A 20,440-nucleotide genomic window follows, 5' to 3' on the forward strand; every position below is an offset into this window, starting at 1 on the left:
TCATAAGCTTATATACTTCCTTTAATACATATGTAACTATTAAATTCTGCTTACACACTATACCAGCAATTGTTCTGTCCAATTTCTAAAACATAGTTTACACTCATACATACATGTTAACATAATTCTAAGCCATTTAGTTTTCGACTAACAGCGAGTAAGGGATAATGTATCAAGGGTCTGCCTGAAAACCAGCGTTGTAGTAAATACACTGCAACATTATGCTGAGGCAAGCTCCTATTTAACACGCATGAATATTTCTCTCTGATGTGCAACTCAATTTCTTAGTTTTGTAAGTCTAAATTTAAGGTTTATCTGTAAAAAATGTACTACGCTATCTGTTAACTCTGCCATTTCATGTGATGTTGAATAAAAATGTTCTATTCTATTCTATTCTAATTGACAATCAATTTTAAGTAGACAAATTATTTTTTATATTAGTATTTAATTATAAGCAACGTTATTATTTAAAAAGTCATTAACTGTGTAAAACATTCCATGCCGTAAGCATTCATTTATTTTCTTTTCAAATTTGATATCATCAAAGGATTAAAATTCCTGGATCCTGTGATCTTTTTGAATTTAAGGATTTAATTAATTAATAAAACCGAAGATGTACTCAATGACCGCTAGTTTTTCAAGTGCTTATTTCATGTCTCATAAATGAATAAACCATTACAGCATCATTTCAATCAAGGCAATTTATTAACACTAGAGCATACAGTAGTAATAGTATTTCATACAGATGTTTCTAAATTAATAAAGGAACAACAATTACAGTGGAGATACTTTATTTTAGTTACATAGTGAAGAATTACTATTTAGATCTATCAGACATCAAAAGATCCTAAACTACAAAACCAAGAGTAATTAAAGGGAGTCATTTCCCTCCTTTCCATAACTGTTAACTATAGTATTTTCAAACTCGATGGGTACGCTGACAGGTGTAATTTCAATACAATCAGCATTTGGATGCGCTTGCTTCATGTGGTACTTCAATTTACCATCAGTTATAAACGCATTTCCGCATATTCTGCAAATATATCTTGCTTCATTCAAATGTAACTTCATGTGTTTACCAAGAACCTTTTGAACTTTAAAAGTTTTCGAACAGTACTCGCATGTAAAGGGCCTAACATCGGAATGTTTAGCTGAATGTATAGTGAGACCCTGTCGAGTGCCGAATGCCATGTCGCAACGTTCGCATTTGAAATCCTTTTCACGCAAGTGATAAAGCCTTTGATGCTTTTTAAGTCGACTCTCGAAGGGGAATTTTTTTCCGCACGCTCCGCATGTGAGGGGCTTTTTCCCGTGAGCCTCCTCCATGTGCCTGAACTTCGTATATGGGGTCAAAGGCACTCTGCATATGACACAAACGCAGGGCGTATTTTTTTTCTGCTTCAGATGTACGGATAGTATGTGCTGCCGAACAATCTTCCTCTTGTAATTTTTGTCGCAAATTTTGCACGTGTAAACTCGTGATGCGCCTTCTCCCGTTTTGGTGCAGTATTTTAAGTACTCGCTGGTACGCCCTAGAAAAAAATTAAGAATTTGTGAGAATTGGGAGGCGTCTTGTTTGGGATTTAGGTTTCTCTATTAAATAATATTAACATAAAAAATCTGTTGGTAGCACACTGATTACATGTAGTCTTTTCTTCTTGTGTCTTATGATCTATGATCTGAGGGTGTGGTAATGGGTTTTCTTGTTGTACCGAGTGGTCGCTACTCGCTAATATTTTACAAATATTTTGAACGAATAGTATTACAGCATGTTTGATCTGACAATAACACATACCCGCAACTTGAATATTATCAACGTGTTGAATCCAATGTTAAGTTAAGCAGGGGCCTAAAGCTAGGAAATTGAGAAATGAATAAAAGTTATGACGCGACTCAATAAACAAACTCAATATAAATACATATTTGTTCCTGAGTTATAGATATTTTCTATGTATATAAGTATTTGGGCAAAGGCCTTCCCCCTCCTCTTCCACTTCTCCCAGTTTTGAACTACATCTGGCCAGCCTCTCAAAAAGGAGTCCAAGTTATCCCGCCATCGCCGACGTGGTCTGCCGAATCCCCGGTTTGACTCACAGGGCACCCACTCCGTGGTTATCTTGGCCCACAAGTCATACGGCAGACATGACCAGCCCAGTCCCACTTTAACGGCCGCTTTTCGAGCTACATCTATTATTTGAGTTTTATTTATACATACCTATTTATCCCACTGCTGGGATATCGTTGTCTATTGCCCACAACAAAAGCCTTATTGAGCTTACTGTGGGACTAGGTCAATCTGTGTAAAATTGTCCTATAATAATTTTTTTTAAGAATTTTAACTCCGAAAGTATACTGTTAGAAGTATTAGAAAAAAAAAATATTTACAGAAAATACTTTAATTTGTTTTTATTTTAAGTAGAAACACTACTATATAAATTATAAACTGAAATAAATGTCATATACATGCCAGGGGGCGCTTTAGCCTTCAGTAACAAGTGCATATACTTGGAAAATTTCGACCTATGCCGCTGTGGCCCAGTGGCCGAATGGCACAGGCACCTGCCGCGATAGCAGAGGACGCTGGTTCGTTTCCAGCCTGGGGCACTGGAGGCCTTGGTCATTTTTTCTTAGTATATGACATTTATTTCCGAAAGTATACTTCTGATTACAATTTTGTTAGTCAAATCCCTGTAACTACTACTAACAAAATTTTATATTAAAATTATACTGCTATGATATGCCAGCTATCGATATACTTTTGAAAATTAAAATTAGACATGTTTTGCGCGATTTTTTTTTCTATCGATTTTTACGGTTTTGCTGAGTCTGCCCTGGGAAATACAGTAAGAATTCAATATGAAAATTGCAATTTTGCGTTAGCGCCGTCGTAACTACTGAGAAGGATTGCAACGGGGCAATCACTTTCCTTCAATGTTGAATGAAGACCTCATCCTACAGCACACCTTGCTATTAAAAAAGGTACAGAAAGCTTTTCTCCGCTTCATGTATAGAAAAGCGTACGGGTATTAGTATTACCACTTTTTATACCCAACCAAATTTTACCGGGTATGCTTTAACTCCCTTGAGATAAGGCGTAATGTTAACCTAATAGTGTCTACTACATCTCAAATATTAAGAGGAGAGTCTGACTGCTTGGACTTGGTGGCGAAGACGACTACCTTTTTTGTTCCCGACAACTACTTACGTGGTCGTAGCCATCGCCTCCTAGCGATCGGGACCTGTCACACGATAGTACACCAGGCCGCGTAGCCAACACGCCAATCGCTAACGCTCCGTAGCGATCGAAACGCAACTGTCACTGTCGCACTAATATAGAAGAGTGATAGAGAGACACAAAGCGTTTCGTTGTCGAAGCGATAGCGATTGTCACCTTGGCTAGGCCGGCAGTACTCTCCAACCGTCCGCTCCCGGCCACTCCTCAACATTTTTTTATCTTTTGCACCTGACTGCGACTTGTTTGCCGACAAAAATCATAAACGTTTTAAAGATTTTTTACGTTTTTGTGAATCAACATAGGTAGCTTATTAGTTATTGTCATACTTATCGTATAATTTTATTACCTATAGCTTTATTATTACTTAATATTGCAGCGCATTGGCGCCCCTTAACTGTAATGCTGTAAACTTTTATCTCAATAAATATCAAATAACAAATGTTTAAAAAAACCGGCCAAGTGCTAGTCGGACTAGTGACAGACGGACAGATAGACAGACATCGAAGTCTTAGTAATAGGGTCCTGTTTTTACCCTTTGGGTACGGAACCCTTAAAACGGGACCCTATTACCAAGACTCCTCTGTCCATCTGTCTGTCACCAGGCTGTATCCTATGAACGTACGGAACCATGAGATACAGATCTCATGAACCGTGATAGTTAGACAGTTGAAATTTTCACAGATGATGTATTTCTGTTGCCGCTATAACAACAAATATTAAAAACAATAAAATAAATATTTAAGTGGGGCATCCCATACAAAAGCGTGATTTTTTGCCGGTTTTTTCGTAATGGTACGGAACCCTTCGTGCGTGAGTCCGACTCGCACTTGGCCGGTTTTTTTACCCTTTGGGTACGAAGCCCTAAAAACGAAAATGCTCTCAACAGCCGAAAGTTTTCTTAAGTGCTTGTTTTATGTCTCATAAATGAACAAACCATTACAGTAAAGACAATTTATTATAGTTAACATTTAAGTACAAAGAAGTAAAAGTATTCTAAATTCTATACAGAATGTTGCTTGATGTGGTTACTAAGAATCTTTTTAGTCTTATAAGTTTTCGAACAGTACTTGCATGTAAAAGGCCTAACGTTCGAATGCTTAGCAGAATGGAGCGTGAGCCCCTGTCGAGTGCCGAATGCCATGTCGCAATGCTCGCATTTAAAATCCTTTTCACCCAAGTGATACACCCTTTGATGCCATAGAAGTCGGTTCTGGAAGGGAAATTTCTTCCCGCACGCTCCGCATGTATGGGACTTCCACCCGTGAACCCCTTCCATGTGCTTGTACTTCAAGTAGGGAGACAAAGGTACTTTGCATATGACACAAGCGGATGTCTTTTTTCTTAGCTTCAGATGCACGTGTAGGACGTGCTGCCGAATTGCGTTTTTCTTGTAATTCTTGTCGCAAACTTTGCACGTGTAAAATTCGCCATCTTCAGTTTTGGTGCAGTATTTTAAGTACTCGCTGGTACGCCCTAGAAAAGAATTAAGAATTTTGTGGGGTCTTGTTCTGGATCCAGGGTTAAAAGAATATGAATATACAAAATAGTTAATAGCATACGGAGTAATGGAGTCTTTTTCTCTGGCGTCTTATGATCTATGGGGGTGTAGCTATGGGTTTTCTGTGGCAACAGTGGTAGCCAATATATTTTTAAAAAGGTTTTGAGCGATTATAATACTTTCCGAATGGCAATGGGGAATTGTCCCTACAATCAAATATGGTGCCGGCAATATTTGTGATGTGATGTTTGATCTGAGACGAACGCAGACCCGCTACTTGACTATTCTCAAAAGTTTGCATCCAATGATAAATTTCACCATCGAGGACTGACCATACTAACTTCTCACCAACAGCATCATCATCTGAACGGTAGACCTATACTAAAGTTCTCCTAGAAATGCTCTCAACAGCCGAAAGTACTTGTTACATATCTCATAAATAAACAAACCATTACAGTCGAGACAATTTATTGTAGGTAGTTAAATAGGATAAGCAAAGATAGATATAACTCCGTAATAGATGGATACAGTCTAAGGAAAAAACGTGCCTCGAAAATCAAAAAAAATTGATTCTCGTTCAGAGGGCGCTACTAGCTTTGGCTTACTGTCGTATAGATGGCGTTGGCGGTTTCGTTTGTTATTTAACAATTTTAACGCATATCAGTGAAAGAACATGGGTCAAAATCATAAAAATAATTAATGCAAATAAATAAATCATTTATCCATATTTAAATACATTTTATCGTATTTTTATAAATATTTATTTTTAGTTTTAAAGTGTGTCGACAGATGGCAGTGAATTTACTGGGGTTACAAAATTTTGTATGACAGTACCGCTCTAGTATAAGTTACTCTATGGAATAAGTAATAGTATTTCATACAGCATACTAAAAATAAAATTAAAAATTAAAATTAAAAATTAAATTAAATATTTCATAATTCAAAAATGAACAAACAATTTCGATGAAGATACTTTAGTTACATAATAAACAGCAAAACGCATTGCAAAAGAGTCTACATAACACACGATTAGTAGCTGTTAACAATTGAGTTTTTGCAGAAATGTAGGTATTGAAAAAAAAAAATTAATTTAATTTTAATATTTTAAATATTTTTTTTTTGTAATTTAAAGCGAGATGTTTCTTGTTGTCAATCAGATAGATAGATATAACTCCGTAATAGACGGATATAGTCTAAGGAAAACACGTGCCTCGAAAATCACAAAAATTTGATTCTCGATCAGAGAAAGGAGGAGGAGGGAGGGAGGGCGAGGGGGGAGAGGGAGGAAGGGGGAGGGGGGACCTTTGGCCTACTCTAGTATAGAGGGCGTTGACGGTTTCGTTTGTTATTTATAAAAATTTTAACGCATATCAGTCATGGGTCAAAATCATATAAAATAATTAATGCAAATAAAAAAAAACATTCATCCATATTTAAATACATTTTACCGTATTTTTATAAATCTTCATTTTTAGTTTTAAAGTATGTCGATAGATGGCAGTGAATTTACAGTGGTTACAAAATTTACTATGACAGTACCGCTGTATCTTATTATATCCTCTTTGATAGTATAAATCAAAGTCGCTTCCTGCTGTCTGGATGGTTGTCTGTTAGGGACATGGTTGTATGTTTAGATCTTTAAAACTACGCAACGGATTTTGATGCGGTTTTTTTAAATAGATATAGAGTGATTCAAGAGGAAGGTTTATAAGTAAAATACATTAGCATTGCACCCGTGCGAAGCCGGAGCGGGTCGGTAGTTACCTATAAACTATCACTATTGTGATTCAATATAGGGACGAATTATCGGAGTTGATGTACTTCCCGCATATGGTACTTCAAAATACCATTCGTTACAAACGTATCAGCGCATATACCGCAAGTATATCTTGCTTCATCAGAATGATTCTTCGTGTGAGCATTGCGAGCCTTCACAGTCTTGTACGTCTTAGAGCAGTACTCGCATGTAAAGGGCCTTTCATCGGAATGTTTAGCACGATGTCTAAGGAGTCTCTGCCGAGTAACGAAAGCCATGTCGCAGTATTCGCATTTATAATCCTTTTCGCCCATGTGATGTACTCTTTGGTGCCATTGGAGCCGGTTTTGGAAGGGGAATTTTTTCCCGCACGCACCGCATGCCAGGGCCTTCCAACCGTGGGCCTCTTCCATGTGCCTGTACTTCAAATAGGGAGACACGTGCACATTGCATATGACACAAGGCCTTGTCTTCTTCGTTAACTTTAGATGCACTTTTAGGAAGTGCTGGCGGTAAAGCGTCTTGCTCTTGAAAATCTTGTCGCAAACATTGCACTTTACCCCTATTGATTCATCTTCTTCAAACACGGTGCAGAATTTTGCGTACTCGCTGGCAAGCCCTAAAAAAGAATTAACAATTTGTGATGAGCTTTGTCTTGCCATATGGTAGTGTTTTTGGTGCAGTGTCCAAACAATTTGTTTATGCGCTTTGTCATTTATGAAAACACACTTACTAATTAAGAGTAACAACACTTCAAATGACAAGATTGTCGTAAGTTATTGTCCCGCAAATAATGCTAAGTGCTTAAGTTATGGCGTATGCTGTCAAAATAATCGTCTTATTAAATTTCTCTCTCTTTATTTTAACCTGGTAAGCTATTAGCTTTTAAGCTGGTATTTTCCGAAATAATGTTCTTGAAATGGTAATAAAATTTTAGGTAATTTTATACTAGAACAGAAAGTTTTGATACCAAGGAGGTAAGAAGGATTTGTTTGTTATAATTAAATAAACTATTATCTCCTTAGATACCGCGATCATCGAAATATCGTTATCTGCCTCTCTATCAACTGAGTGTGAGTACGAGGCAAATAGACGAACCCCGGATGTCTCCCGGTTATACAAATGTCAAATCAGAAGGTTTTTGTTAAATTAATATGAATAGGTATCTATATCGCAAAACTTCCGTAATCGTATGTTGAAATTACAGTGACACTAAGATATTATTATATCAGAGATTTTTTGGAATCTATTTAGATCCAATTAGGGAGGTATAATAAAAATAAAGAAAACACATTTGAAAGCTCATTTTTGGTACGCAAGTGTATTTTGAACATACATACTTAACTGGTAAAATACAAATCTATTCTTAACTAAAACATTGTTACCAATTCCATTGATTGATATAGTCACTTAAAACAAATGACGTACTTAACAATATATACAATGAAAATGGACTTGATCCTAGTAGGGGAGACTTGGTCCCCTAAATTACTAAGTAATATTAAATTTAAAATCCACACTAATATTATAATTGCGAAAGTCTGTCTGTCTGTCTGTGTGGTACCTCTTCACGCTTAAACCGCTGAACCAATTTAGTTGAAATTTGGTATAGAGATAGTTTGAGTCCCGGAGAAGGACATAGGATAGTTTTTATCCCGAAAATCATCCCTTAAGATAAGAGGGTCACAAGCAGGGTGAAATTGAGACAATCATTGAATTGCCTGATAATTTGTGTAAGCAATAAGCTAGTAGATCTAAAATAGCAACTCAAACTCTACTACGTTGTCAAAATCAGAACATTGTAGCCATTGATTCCTTTTGGGATAGTTCTCCCCGTCCCCGACTATTTAATAAAAGGCGGTTGGGAGGAAGCCATTAAATCAATGGCTAACTGAATGGTTCAAGGCTTGGTTTAAGTTTTGGTAAGGGGTGTACCGAAAAAAACCGTATACTACAAATGAAAAAAAAACTGATGCTACCCTATGACTTGATGCTACGGTGCGCGGCAACTACTATGGCTAGACACCAAAATTGGTGTAGGCCGCATGTACTTCTAGCGACGCGACGAAATCGCAGAGTAAGCCACGCCTGTCCATGGTTATTTCTAAACTAAGAAAATATCATGTTGACATGTGATTTTTTTTCTTATGGCGTTTCTTGTATTCGCGTAATTTTGCAGCGAGGGATAAATACTACACAGTTAGTTATCTAGGACTTAATCCATACTAATATTATAAATGCGAAAGTCTGTCTGTCTGTCTTTCTGTCTGTGTGTTCCCTCTTCACGCTTAAACCGCTGAACCGATTTAGATGTAATTTGGCATAGAGATAGGTTGAAATCATCCCTTAAGAAAGTAAAAAGCGGGGTGGAATTGAGATAATTAACGGAGTGCCTGCTAATTTGTGTGCATAATATGCTCAAATTTAGATTGCTATGAATTTTTTTCCATGCGCTATTCTTACTCTAGCTGCGGTTACTAAGTCCACGCAGACGAAGTCGCGGGCAAAAGCTAGTACTTCATATAATCAGGATTTAACTTCACTTCAGGTAAGTTCGTTTATACTAATAATACAATTCATTTATTTCAGATACATGTGATCCATAGTTTATACCATGAATAACTGATAAAATCTTAAATCCTATAAATTGTGTAAAGCCGGCTTATCCCGGTCGATTCTAGTTAGAGAAACCAATTCTTTGGATAATAGTCTAAAATAAGGATAAAACGGTCACTATTTTGCCAGCCATGTAAACCAGTATATCTATAATCGCTCTAACTATTGACAGTAATAACAAAAACTAATTTTAAAGACCGCGACGCGACGACAATACGCTTCAAGGCTTGAATGTTCTATACTGACTACCGAGTATAATCCGGATGCCGCTTCGACATATGATATTTAAGACTGGCCGTCTGCACAAACGCCTCCTGGCACACAGGGCACACGCATCTCTTGTCATTCAAGTGTATCTTTACATGCAACCTCAGATACTTGGGCGTTTTGAACGCCTTCGAGCAATATTGGCATTTATAATCTCTAACATCAGAATGCTTGAACATGTGCTGTTTTAAATTTTTGATATCGGAGAAGGCTTGGCCGCATTGCTCGCACGTGTGATTCTTTTCCCCCATATGGTAATGCTTCTGATGTTTAAGAACTTGGTGTGGATATGAGAATTTTTTGCCGCAAGCATCGCATGTTGGCGCTTTCCAACCGTGCTGTTTTTCCATATGGCTCCAGCGGTGCCTGGGTATTAGTTCCTCGTGGCAAATAACGCAAGGATGCGTCTTCTTTTTAAGTTTGAGATGGACATGGTTATAGTGTTGCAGCCAGTTGTTCCAATGCTTGTATTCGCGGTCGCAGATAGTGCATGCGTAGGATTTAGTCCCGTCTTCTTTGTCCTTTACGTCGCAGTATTCTGCCACGTCTCTTTTTGGCTTTGATCCTGGGGGCTTCCCTAGAATAGAAGGACAGATTGTGAGGATCTGCTGTCATAACGATTGTCACATTTGTATGTTCTTCTAATGTTAAGTATTTATATATTATATATATCGTTGTCTCAGTATCCACTTCTTGAGCTTACCGTGGGGCTAAGTAAGTCAATGTGTAAAAAATGTCCTATAATATTTATTTATTTATAGCTATATATTCATGATGGCAATATTTTATGTTAAGCAGCAAAATGCTTAAATATTTTTAAAGATAAGAATGCCTCTTAGCTCTTCTGGAATTAGTGTATGACCCAGGGGTCGGAAATCGGTATTTGCTCCATACAAAAATACCGGTATTATTACGTTCTTTTGTTTATAATTTCATTTTTAATGGGACGTTTTAATAATGCAAAATTGTTTCCTAAATACATGATTCAGTCCCACGTAATGAGCATAAAAAAATTCAAAATATTGGGCTATTTCGGGGTTTAAAAAAAATACCGGTTCCGAGCCCTGGTATGACCAACGCAACCTATGAAAGTACTTTCGTATCTTAATTATTACTTATTGTTTTCCACTTACATTTTAGATTTCATCATTGCTCGAAAATCAATGCAGGATCATCAATCACCACATTATTGATTAACGTTAAGTATGCAAGCGAAGTTGAAGCAAGCTTTAGAACGCCATCTGCCAATCCCAAGAACGTTATAGGTACATACGCAAACATCTCTGACATAAGAGCTAGCAAATATAAACCGTACTGGAAACGTATCACGTAAACGTACGCAATAGCCCTTACAAGGGTTAACGGCGTTACTATTATTATTGTTCTCATCCAGTCCAGTTTAGTTACCGTGTGCAAGTGTGCACCAAGGGGGACGTTGCAAGGGCGTTCAGAAAAGAAAGTACATTTTTTTAAACATAATTTTTAACTACCTAGGTAATACTAATAACTAGGCATAAGGTATAGTAGATGCAGATCCTGCCAGTGATCGTGGCAGTTAAATTACTATCGTAGGACTTATAGAAGTGAAGTTATTGGAAAAGAAAAGCACAATTTTCTTCTTCGTATTTATTTAGAAACAAAGTTAAAAGCGTTAACTTATTTATTACAAAATTGTGCAGAAATCCAAAAAAAGCAAAGCATTAGATAAAGTAAATACATTTTTTTTTTTTTTTACTAGCCTATTATGGTGTCCCACTGCTGGGCAAAGGCCTCCCCCCTTGTCTTCCACGACTCCCGATATAGTGCCTCCTCCGGCCAGTTGTTGAGAAAGGTGTCTAGGTCGTCCCGCCATCTCCGTCTGGGCCTGCCGGGTCCGCGCCCCTCTTCTGACATCCATTTGGTGGCTATGCTAGCCCATCTGTCTGGATGCATGCGGCAGACGTGACCGGCCCAGTCCCATTTGAGCCTAGCAGTCTTCTCACCGACGTCAGCAATGCGGGTTTTTGCGCGCAGCGTGGTGTTCCGTATACGATCGGTCCTCTTCACACCTAAAATGCTGCGCTCATTAGCCCGTTGGCATACCTTCAACTTGGACTTCTGACTCTCTGTGAGTGACCATGTTTGAGCACCGTAGGTTAGGACGGGCAGGATACACATGTCGACGAGTTTTCGCTTCAGTGACAGTGGAAGGCTACCCTTCATCAGCTCTTTCATGGACCAGTAGCTCTTCCAGGCGTTTTCGACACGGCGCTCGATTTCTTTGTCTTGCCTGTTGCTGAAAAAAACTAACAGGCCCAAGTAAATATACTCGTCAACATAGTGTATAGTCTGCCCGTCTACCGTAACCGTACGTTTCCTGCTGTTGGTCATCACTTGAGTTTTGGTTCGATTCATTTGAAGTCCAACTTGAAGGCTTGCATTGCTCAGGTCTTGGAGCATTACCTGAAGTTCTGCAGCGGAATGGGCAAAGAGAACGATGTCATCGGCGAAGCGAAGGTTTGATAACTTCCTGTCACCGATGACCACTCCTCTATCCTGCCAGGAAGATGCCTTATCTCTTGAAGATGTCTTCCAGGGTGCTCGTAAATAAATAAGTTAATACATTATCGATCAATTATTGATTCTTAATCTTAAGTTCCTAAATTTTTAATTATTTTACTAGATTCATCATCATTATCTGGATGATGTTTTCTAATGTGCCATTTTAGATTGCTCAACTGAACATAAGGCTTGTCACAGACCGAGCACACGTATTTCTTCTCATTCAAATGTATTTTCGCATGTAACCTGAGATACTTGGCCGATTTAAATCCTTTCGAGCAGTATTCGCATTTAAACTCCCTCACTTCGGAATGCGTCGGGATATGTTGATTTAAATTTCTGAGGTTGGAGAACGCTTTTCCGCAATGTTTGCATTTATAATTCTTTTCTCCCATGTGGAATTGCTTCTGGTGGTCAACGACTTGGTAAGGGGCGTAAAATTTCTTCCCGCAAGCATTACATGATGGAGGTTCCCATCCATGCTCCTCCATGTGTTTCCATCTTTGCCAAGGCGCATACACCTTATGACATATGACGCAAGCATGTCTCTTCTTCTTGAGATGATCTTTAAAGTAGTGGAGGTGCCAGTGGTCAAACGTTTTGAATTCGTAGTCACAGATAGTGCAAGTGTATGTAGTTTCATTCTTCATGTGTTTTACCTCGTAGAATTGTGAGACGTCTGGTTTAAGACTTGAAGGTTGCCCTAGAATAGAATAAGATATTGTAAAGATACGAAATTGTCAAGAGACTGTAATATTGCAAACAGAAGATGGAGTTGTATATGCCAGTGTAAAAAAAAAGTACTAAACTGTCTGATTCCTAACAATTATCCATTTATACGGACGCTGTCATAAACTTGATTTAATTTATCAAAACATATATTTGTGTACTGTATGTTTGGGTTAGTACGAATCGTGTCTAGTGCGGATAATTTGATTAACTAAATTAAATGAAAGAACTTAAATTTCAGAGAAATTGCCTAATTCTTCTTTTTTAAGCAGAATTGCATTTATAGCTAAAAATGGAAATAGCATTAGACCAAGCTAAGTTGGCAGCGATTTTGATAGCACAGTGTGAACGTGTTATTCTAAACGTCATAGAAGTTTGACGTTTAAAATAACACTTGCACTTAGTATATGCTATCAAAATCGCTGCCAACTTAGCTTGGTATAACTCGAAGCCCCTTTGAACAGATACTCCTCATATATAATGACAAATAAGCCGTTAAAATCATGCGGGTTTCTCCCAAGCACCACGAATAGAATAAAGAAAAATTACAATTACAGATAAAAAATTGTATTTCTCAAAATAATAATGAACAAATTTTGCCAAATAGTATGGAATAAGTACGGATTTTTCTATCTACTCAACGATTCAGCTAAGACTTTAAAAAAAACATAATTGCATTGGATAAAATCATTGTAAGGTCCTTATATTGGTTGCTTTTCAGTTTTAACAACTTTTTCCGGATGATTCTTTCTAATATGATACTTCAAGTTGTTTGACTGCACATACGCCTTTTCACACACAAGGCACTTGTGTTTTTTATCTCCCGTGTGTATCTTCTCGTGGACATTCAATAGTCTTCGAGTTTTGAAGCATTTGGAGCAAAACTGACATTTGAAATTCTTTTCAATAACATGCTTTCCAGTGACGTGCGAATACAAATCCTTGTAGTTGTAGAAGGCCGCGCCACACTCGCCACAGATATGTCCTTTGACACCTGAATGTCGAACCATATGTTGTTTCAAATAAGTAATAGTTTTAAATGCCTTTGGGCATTGGTCACACTTGTAATTCTTTACGTCTAAATGTTTAATTTCATGCTGTCTTAGCCTTGGCAAGCTGGGAAACTTGTCACCGCACTGCTCGCATACATATGTGAGGTTCTCCAGACGGTTGTGGACCTCTCTCTGATGTACGGACACTTGGAAAGGGTAGGAGAATTTTCTGCCGCAGTCGGGGCAAGTTGGGGCTTTCCACCCGTGGCGTTCCTCCATATGCCTCCATCTGTTTCTGGGTATCACTTCTTCTTTGCAAATGACGCAGGGGCGCGTTTTTTTCGTTGGATACAATCGCAAGTGCACGGTCTTGTAGTGCGCGTTCAAGCGCTTTTGCTCGTCGAATTGTTTAAAACAAAGAGTGCAGGCGTATTTGTTCTTGCTTTCTTGAGTGATGAGGACCTTGCCGAACTGAGCGTATTCGTTACTAATGAGAGCCTCTTCGGGATTAGGACCTAGAAGAGAAAGATATCGTAAGGATTCTGCGAGTCATCAGGACACAGACGATGGTGTTGACGGGACGGATAGGCACAGCCATAAGTTTTATATCCAAGTATCCTATATAATTTAGTAAAGGTGTTTTTGTTCAAGAATTCAAAAACATTTGTCGGAAATAGTTTACAAACATCAATCCCCTTTTTCCATATTAATTAATTGGGTTAAAGAAAATTATGAGTATATTTTGTAAGTCACTCAAAATTTACACTTTTACTTGATGTTATCCTAACGCCTATAAAGGTACTAAAGAAGAGTGACATAAACGTTATTAAGGATTGTCTCGAGGGCATTAGGCATTCGCAGGATGCCGTTTAGTGACATGCCAAGCCAGACTACTCTGCTGAACGAAAGCATCGCTACAATGCGGACACACGAATCGCCGCAAGTCGTTATGCATATCCATGTGCGACGCCAAATTCTTTTTCCATCTAAACTTCTTGCCGCACACATCGCATGCGTAATCCCTCACATCCGAGTGGGTTATTTGATGCTTCTTCAAATGAGCTGTATTGAAGAATGTTTTAGTGCAAATATCGCATTTGTAGTTCCTTTCACCCATGTAAGTTTGTCTCTGATGATGCCCAAGTGTGGTGCGGAGAATTTTCTGTCACAGATGTTACATGTGGGGGCTGGGTGGCCGTGGACAGTTTCCAAATGGGCATATCTTCTATGAGGAAATAGCTGTATGCCACACAGATTTTACAAGGAAAAGTTTTATTCTTAAGTTTCATGTGTATGTGTTTGTAATGTTGCGTTAAGCGGTGCTTGGCGTTGTACGTCCGGCCGCAAGCGAGGCACTTGAATGTTTCATCCCCGTTGTCGTTTTGCGTTATTTCGCAAACCGCTTTTCGTTCCGTATTCGTGTATTCCGTTTCTTCGCCTAAAAAAGATTTTTTCTCAAAAATGGACGGCAAAGTCGACGTTGCCGGTTAAAAATTAGGTCGCGAAGTGCGTAGTTTATGGTCAGTCAAAAAATTAAAAAGTTAAAAACATTGCAGTCTCGATTTCGGGACTGCAATGTTGCATACAAATTCCATTATTTGACGAGTTCCAAACTTTTTAAAAGTTGAAGTGGCCATATCAAATGAAGGCATAGGTCCATTAAACAGCCAAACAGATGATCAGTACTTATTATTATAATGTTGGTACTGCGACTATTTAGCTGTCTCAAATAGGTTGGCGTATTTTCGGCAGAAAAATACACTTCGTTTTTAAATTTTAAAAAATAAAAAGGCGGCAAAGCAAATCTTATCAAATGTTTTTACTTTTTTCTGTGAAAATACATACGAAAGAACGTTGCTTCTGTGAAATATTTCTATTATATTTGTATTTATTGCGCAATTTTTGAGAAAAGCACTATATATGACTCGGCAGGAAGGCAACTTGCTGGCTTCGGATTCAATTAAACGGACTCCCAAGATCGTCTGTTTAAAACGAATCCTCAGCCAGCAAGTAGCTACTTCCGAGCCTCGACAATAATGTACTATTATAACTGAGTGCGAATTTTGTTTGTATAAAAGAGATTCAGCATAAGCGTTGGTTTATTGGTAAATCCACAAGGCTGGTGATGTGTGCTTATTTAACAGTATTAATTAAGGTCATATGGATATAATTCTTAATTACTTTATGAACTTAAAAGATTCCTTTACATTCGTGAAAGCTATCGAGAAATAAATAGTTCTGTAGGACTAAATAGCACAAGAGCGGCGGGACAGTGCCCACGAGATAGACTAACAGTCTCTTTCTGATAAACACAGTTTAAAAAAAAGAAAACTGTCCTATCTCGTGGGCGAGATACTTTCCTAGAACCAGGAGCACTGCTACTAGGCCTATAGACTATATGATTGTGCGTCAATGAATTAGACAAATTATTCTAGAAGTCTAAACGATATATACAAGTTTTTGGGTCCTGAGATACATTCCATCCAAATTGAGATACATTTATCAAATATGAATGACACTCTCATTGACTTCGTAGCTTTCGTAACTCTATTATTCTTTATTCCCATTCTATTGAATCTTAAATTTGAAAATATATCTAAAATTACATTTGTCTAAGTTTTGATTTGTGGGCGGTTAAAGTTTAAGTTATAGAAAAGGGTTTTTAAATGAAACTTTACTGCATACGCATCTTAAGTTTTTATTGAAATAAAACTAAAACAACAGACTCTAATGCTAGTACAATATCAATATCCTTGACAATATTTATTTGGCTATAATTAACATAGCTTTTTGTATTAATCTGAAAAATAAAAACAAGAAAATATACATCGCTAGAGTCTGCCTAAGCTAACTTTGTACCGATTTTAACAAAGTTAGGTGGTGTCATTATAAAGGTCATATTTTTATGCAAATTAGAGATTAATGTCATGTACAAAATAATGTTTTTTTTTTCTACAAAACGCGACTTTAAATTGCATCTGTCTTTTAACGCCAGGAAAATCATCGTGTTACCTTGAGGGTTATCAATTCGTCTACGATATTATGTACTTCTCCACTTTTTTATAGAATAAACTTTTATTTATTTAAACTTTATTGCACAAAATATATACAACAATGTACAAATGTCGGACTTAATGCCAAATGGCATTCTCTACCAGTCAACCATAGGGCCAAACAAAAACACAATTGGTGGAGAGAAAAAGAAAAAAAAAAGAATAAACTTTTCTAGCTCATAAACTGAATACGCAACAAGTGGGCAAGGCTTCCAGTGCTCGAGGCCGGATTCGAACGGGCAACCTCATCATTAGGCGCCGACGCGATACCCTAAAGATTCTCTTGCTTACCCTAAAGATTAGGATGCATCAGGATGTCGTTTGGACATGTGATACTTCAAACTGCTCTGTTGAACGAAACCCTCCCCACACAGCGGACACACATACGCCCTATCATCCAAGTGTATCATGATATGCGTTTTCAAGTTATTCTTCCATCTAAACGCCTTCCCACAAAACGTGCACTTGTGTTTCCGCAGCTCCGTATGCTTGATAGCGTGCTGACTCAATCTGTACTTCGAAGCGAATTGCATGCTGCATACTTCGCAGGTGTAAGATTTTTCACCCATGTGGTAGACTTTCTGATGCTTTAGTACTTGGAAGGGGTAGGCGAATTTCTTGCCGCAGGCGCCGCAGGAGGGGGCAGGCCAGCCGTGGACGGTTTCTAGATGGAACGCTCGCATATGAGCAGGAACCTTGAGGTGGCAGAGATAGCAGGAGCGTAGCTTAGGGCGAAGCTTGAGGTGAACATGCCTGTAGTGTTGGCTGAAGTGGTTCCGTTTCTTGAAACCACTACCGCATTCGTCACAAGTGTATGTTTCGGAACCGTCGTCTTCCACTGTGTGGGTAAAATTGTTGTTGGGCCCTAGAAAAGAACGAGAGGTGAAATGGCATCGGTTCCTGAGGCTCTTGGAGGCGTTGGGTTATTAATTTGTAAGCAGTTTAATTGACGCTTTGAATTGTAATTGGCACGATAATTCGAATAGCGAGATATTAAATAACAATGTCACATATAACGTAATTAATTAATTTATTAAATCAAACTCCGATTAAATAGCTAACAGTTTTAGAGGGACATAAGTTTCTAATCTTTAATCTTTCACTAGGCCGGAATTTTCTTTGTAACATCGCGACACGCAAACCGATTTTGACTAAATACCGTACAGCAAGTGTTCGCGGCATAAAAAGAAGGACATTTGCATACTTTCTGTTGTTTAACTGGCAAGACCCATTATTTTTTGAATAACGTTATCTCTTAAGGTCAACATCGAATCCTCTATGATTCCTCAGCGCATGCTGTTTCAGTGTGGACTTCTGTACAAACGCCTTGTCACACACCGGACAAGTATATCTTTTGTCCCCTGTATGAATCTTCACGTGGTCTTTCAAGTTATTCTCCCACCGAAACTCTCTGCTACACTGCTCGCATTTATACTTTTTAACACTAGAATGGGTCGCCATATGCAGTCTTAAGCTTAAATTGTTGAAGAAGCTTTTCGAGCACATTCTGCAGTTAACAGTTTTCTCTCCCATGTGAACTTTCTTCTGGTGTTCCAGAACATGGCATGGAAAGCGAAATTTCTTGTTGCATACTCCACAAGTCGGCGCTGGTATTCCATGGGCTTCCTCTAAATGATAGGCTCTTAAATACCCTGGGACTTTGGCATCACAGTGAGGACATTTTCGTTCTCTAGGTCGTTTTTTGAGATGGACGAAGCGGTAGTGTTGAGAGACGAGCGGTTGGGAGAGGAATGATTTCTCGCATTCGTTGCATGCGTACTTGTTGTCCGGTGTTAGTGTGTAATATTTGGCTCGCGGTGGCCTTCCTAGAAAAGAAACAGGGCATCATAGGCTGTTAGGCTTCACTGAAAAACATATCTTGCTAAAAAACGGAAGTTTTTATTTTATAGTATTGGTTGGCCTGATTATTTCGGTACCGGTTGGAGCAGTTACGGTTGCTAGTTTGTGTAAGAGTTAGAATGCATTCGCTATAGAGCCGTCTAGTGACAAGACTTTGGGAGGCAACACTCCCTAAGTACCTAACTAGAACTACAACATTGCAAACTTGTAAAGCAATGAATACCTATTGCTTGGAGGATATAACCAAATGGAGACGCCTTGTCTGTAATTTTCTGTACAAAACAGTGCCAATTTTTGCGGAGGAGGGGAACGTCAAATGTATACGTAACGTAAAAATAGCCATGTCAGACAAACGTCAGTCTATACAATGTGAATGACCATTGGTCATAGTTTCGACAGAGGGGAACGCCTGTTAATGGCTACTCCGTTTGGTTATATCCTCTAAGACCTATCGTGTATAGTAAACATTCTTTACTAAAACAGTGAAATCCTTCACTTTTAAAATACAATATGAAGTACCTACATGTCGTTTCTCGATACGGAGGAGGTTATTTAATTTAAATATGTTACTTTTATGTTCTGAGATTATTTTTGAATAAAATTCTTAAAGACTCATTGTTTACAGGTGATAAAGTGGGCAAAAAAAAATCGGGCTTTAAATAAAAGAAACGTGTCATACTATGTATGTATAATACCTTACCTTATATCTACATAATAAAGTTAACAGTCTTATATACCTATGTACAATGTACAATTTATTACGTATTTTCAATATGCTTTAAAACTTAAAAATAATGTACTCAGTGATGTTTTAATTATGCAAAATAATCTAAACTACCATTAGATAAAATATAAAAATGGAGTTAAAATATAAAAATGGCCAATGCAAGATTTTTAAAACAAAAAACAGAGTTCCTTATATTTATGGGCATATGTCGTTTACAAAAACTTTGACATTTATTGCTCTTGATATACCTATATATCATCAACATTAGAAAAGTAAAGAAGTCTTGCTCCTTGGCGATAAAGAAATTAACACAAGATCATTCAAGAAAAAGGTTCTGTGGTAACAAAGTGTTCATTTGTTCACACGCTTCAATGTATATTAATAAATCCCTATATTGTATAACATAATACAGATCACAAGTCAAATATAAAATAAATCAAATCGAATAATTTTCTTTTAAATAGCAGCAGAATGATTCTAGTATAATAATAATATTTATACACACATATATCATAAATTCTCTATGATGCGTTGTTATTATTGCGTTATAATTATGTCGACATCGATGTCATATAATACCCAAATTTCGAATATCTATGAAACACAAAGGAATTTTCTTTTGACCCCATATCTAGTATTAATCGATGTGAAATGTCAATTACACATGGTATGATCAAATGACGCAATGGCGATCGTAACATGCAGTTTCTGAACACATTATAGAGAGCTTATAATATGTGTGTAAATACAGTAGTATATGTAACTGTACATAACTAGGAATCGAAACACGCGTGCGATGTTTTTACGAAACTCGCTTTCAGCTCGTTTCATAAAGCCACGTTCGTATTTTAATGCCTTTCAATACGTTCCACTCAGTGTAGCAGTCACATAAACTATTAATATTGCACAGTTTACCATTGCACTGATAAGAAATTAAATTAAACGTGTACTTAACTTATCACATCTTGTCAAAAAATGTTACCAAATATATGAGAATAAGCCTTAAGACCATTCCAGAGAGCCAGGCAACGGGCAGGCAGAAACCTCAATATTCTGTGGAGTATTCAGAATATTTCACTATCCCTGTTGGTGTAATCTGGTTGATTTATTCTTAGATATCTTTAAAGGGGTGCTACAAAATATCACTCTTGGTCGAAGCGGCACTT

At 37.7% G+C, this 20,440-nt stretch overlaps 1 protein-coding gene across 9 annotated transcripts in view; it reads right to left on the minus strand.

Annotated features, from left to right (window-relative positions):
* LOC134751985 (zinc finger protein 226-like) overlaps positions 1-20,440 on the minus strand; it is a 92,920-nt gene that overhangs the window by 56,910 nt on the left and 15,570 nt on the right. Inside the window, exon 7 of one of the 9 annotated variants that reach the window (XM_063687526.1) lies at positions 16,504-17,552. The exons of 7 other annotated variants lie outside the window; for them this stretch is intronic. In XM_063687526.1, the coding sequence (XP_063543596.1) occupies positions 16,987-17,552 (566 nt within the window). In that variant the 3' untranslated portion in view covers positions 16,504-16,986. Of the gene's footprint in view, positions 1-16,503; positions 17,553-17,867; positions 18,514-20,440 lie in introns of those variants that run through there. One more of the 9 variants, XM_063687525.1, reaches the window with a different exon arrangement.

This window comes from Cydia strobilella, chromosome 24 (genome assembly GCF_947568885.1).
Source record: "Cydia strobilella chromosome 24, ilCydStro3.1, whole genome shotgun sequence".
NCBI classification, from domain to species: Eukaryota; Metazoa; Arthropoda; class Insecta; order Lepidoptera; family Tortricidae; genus Cydia; species Cydia strobilella.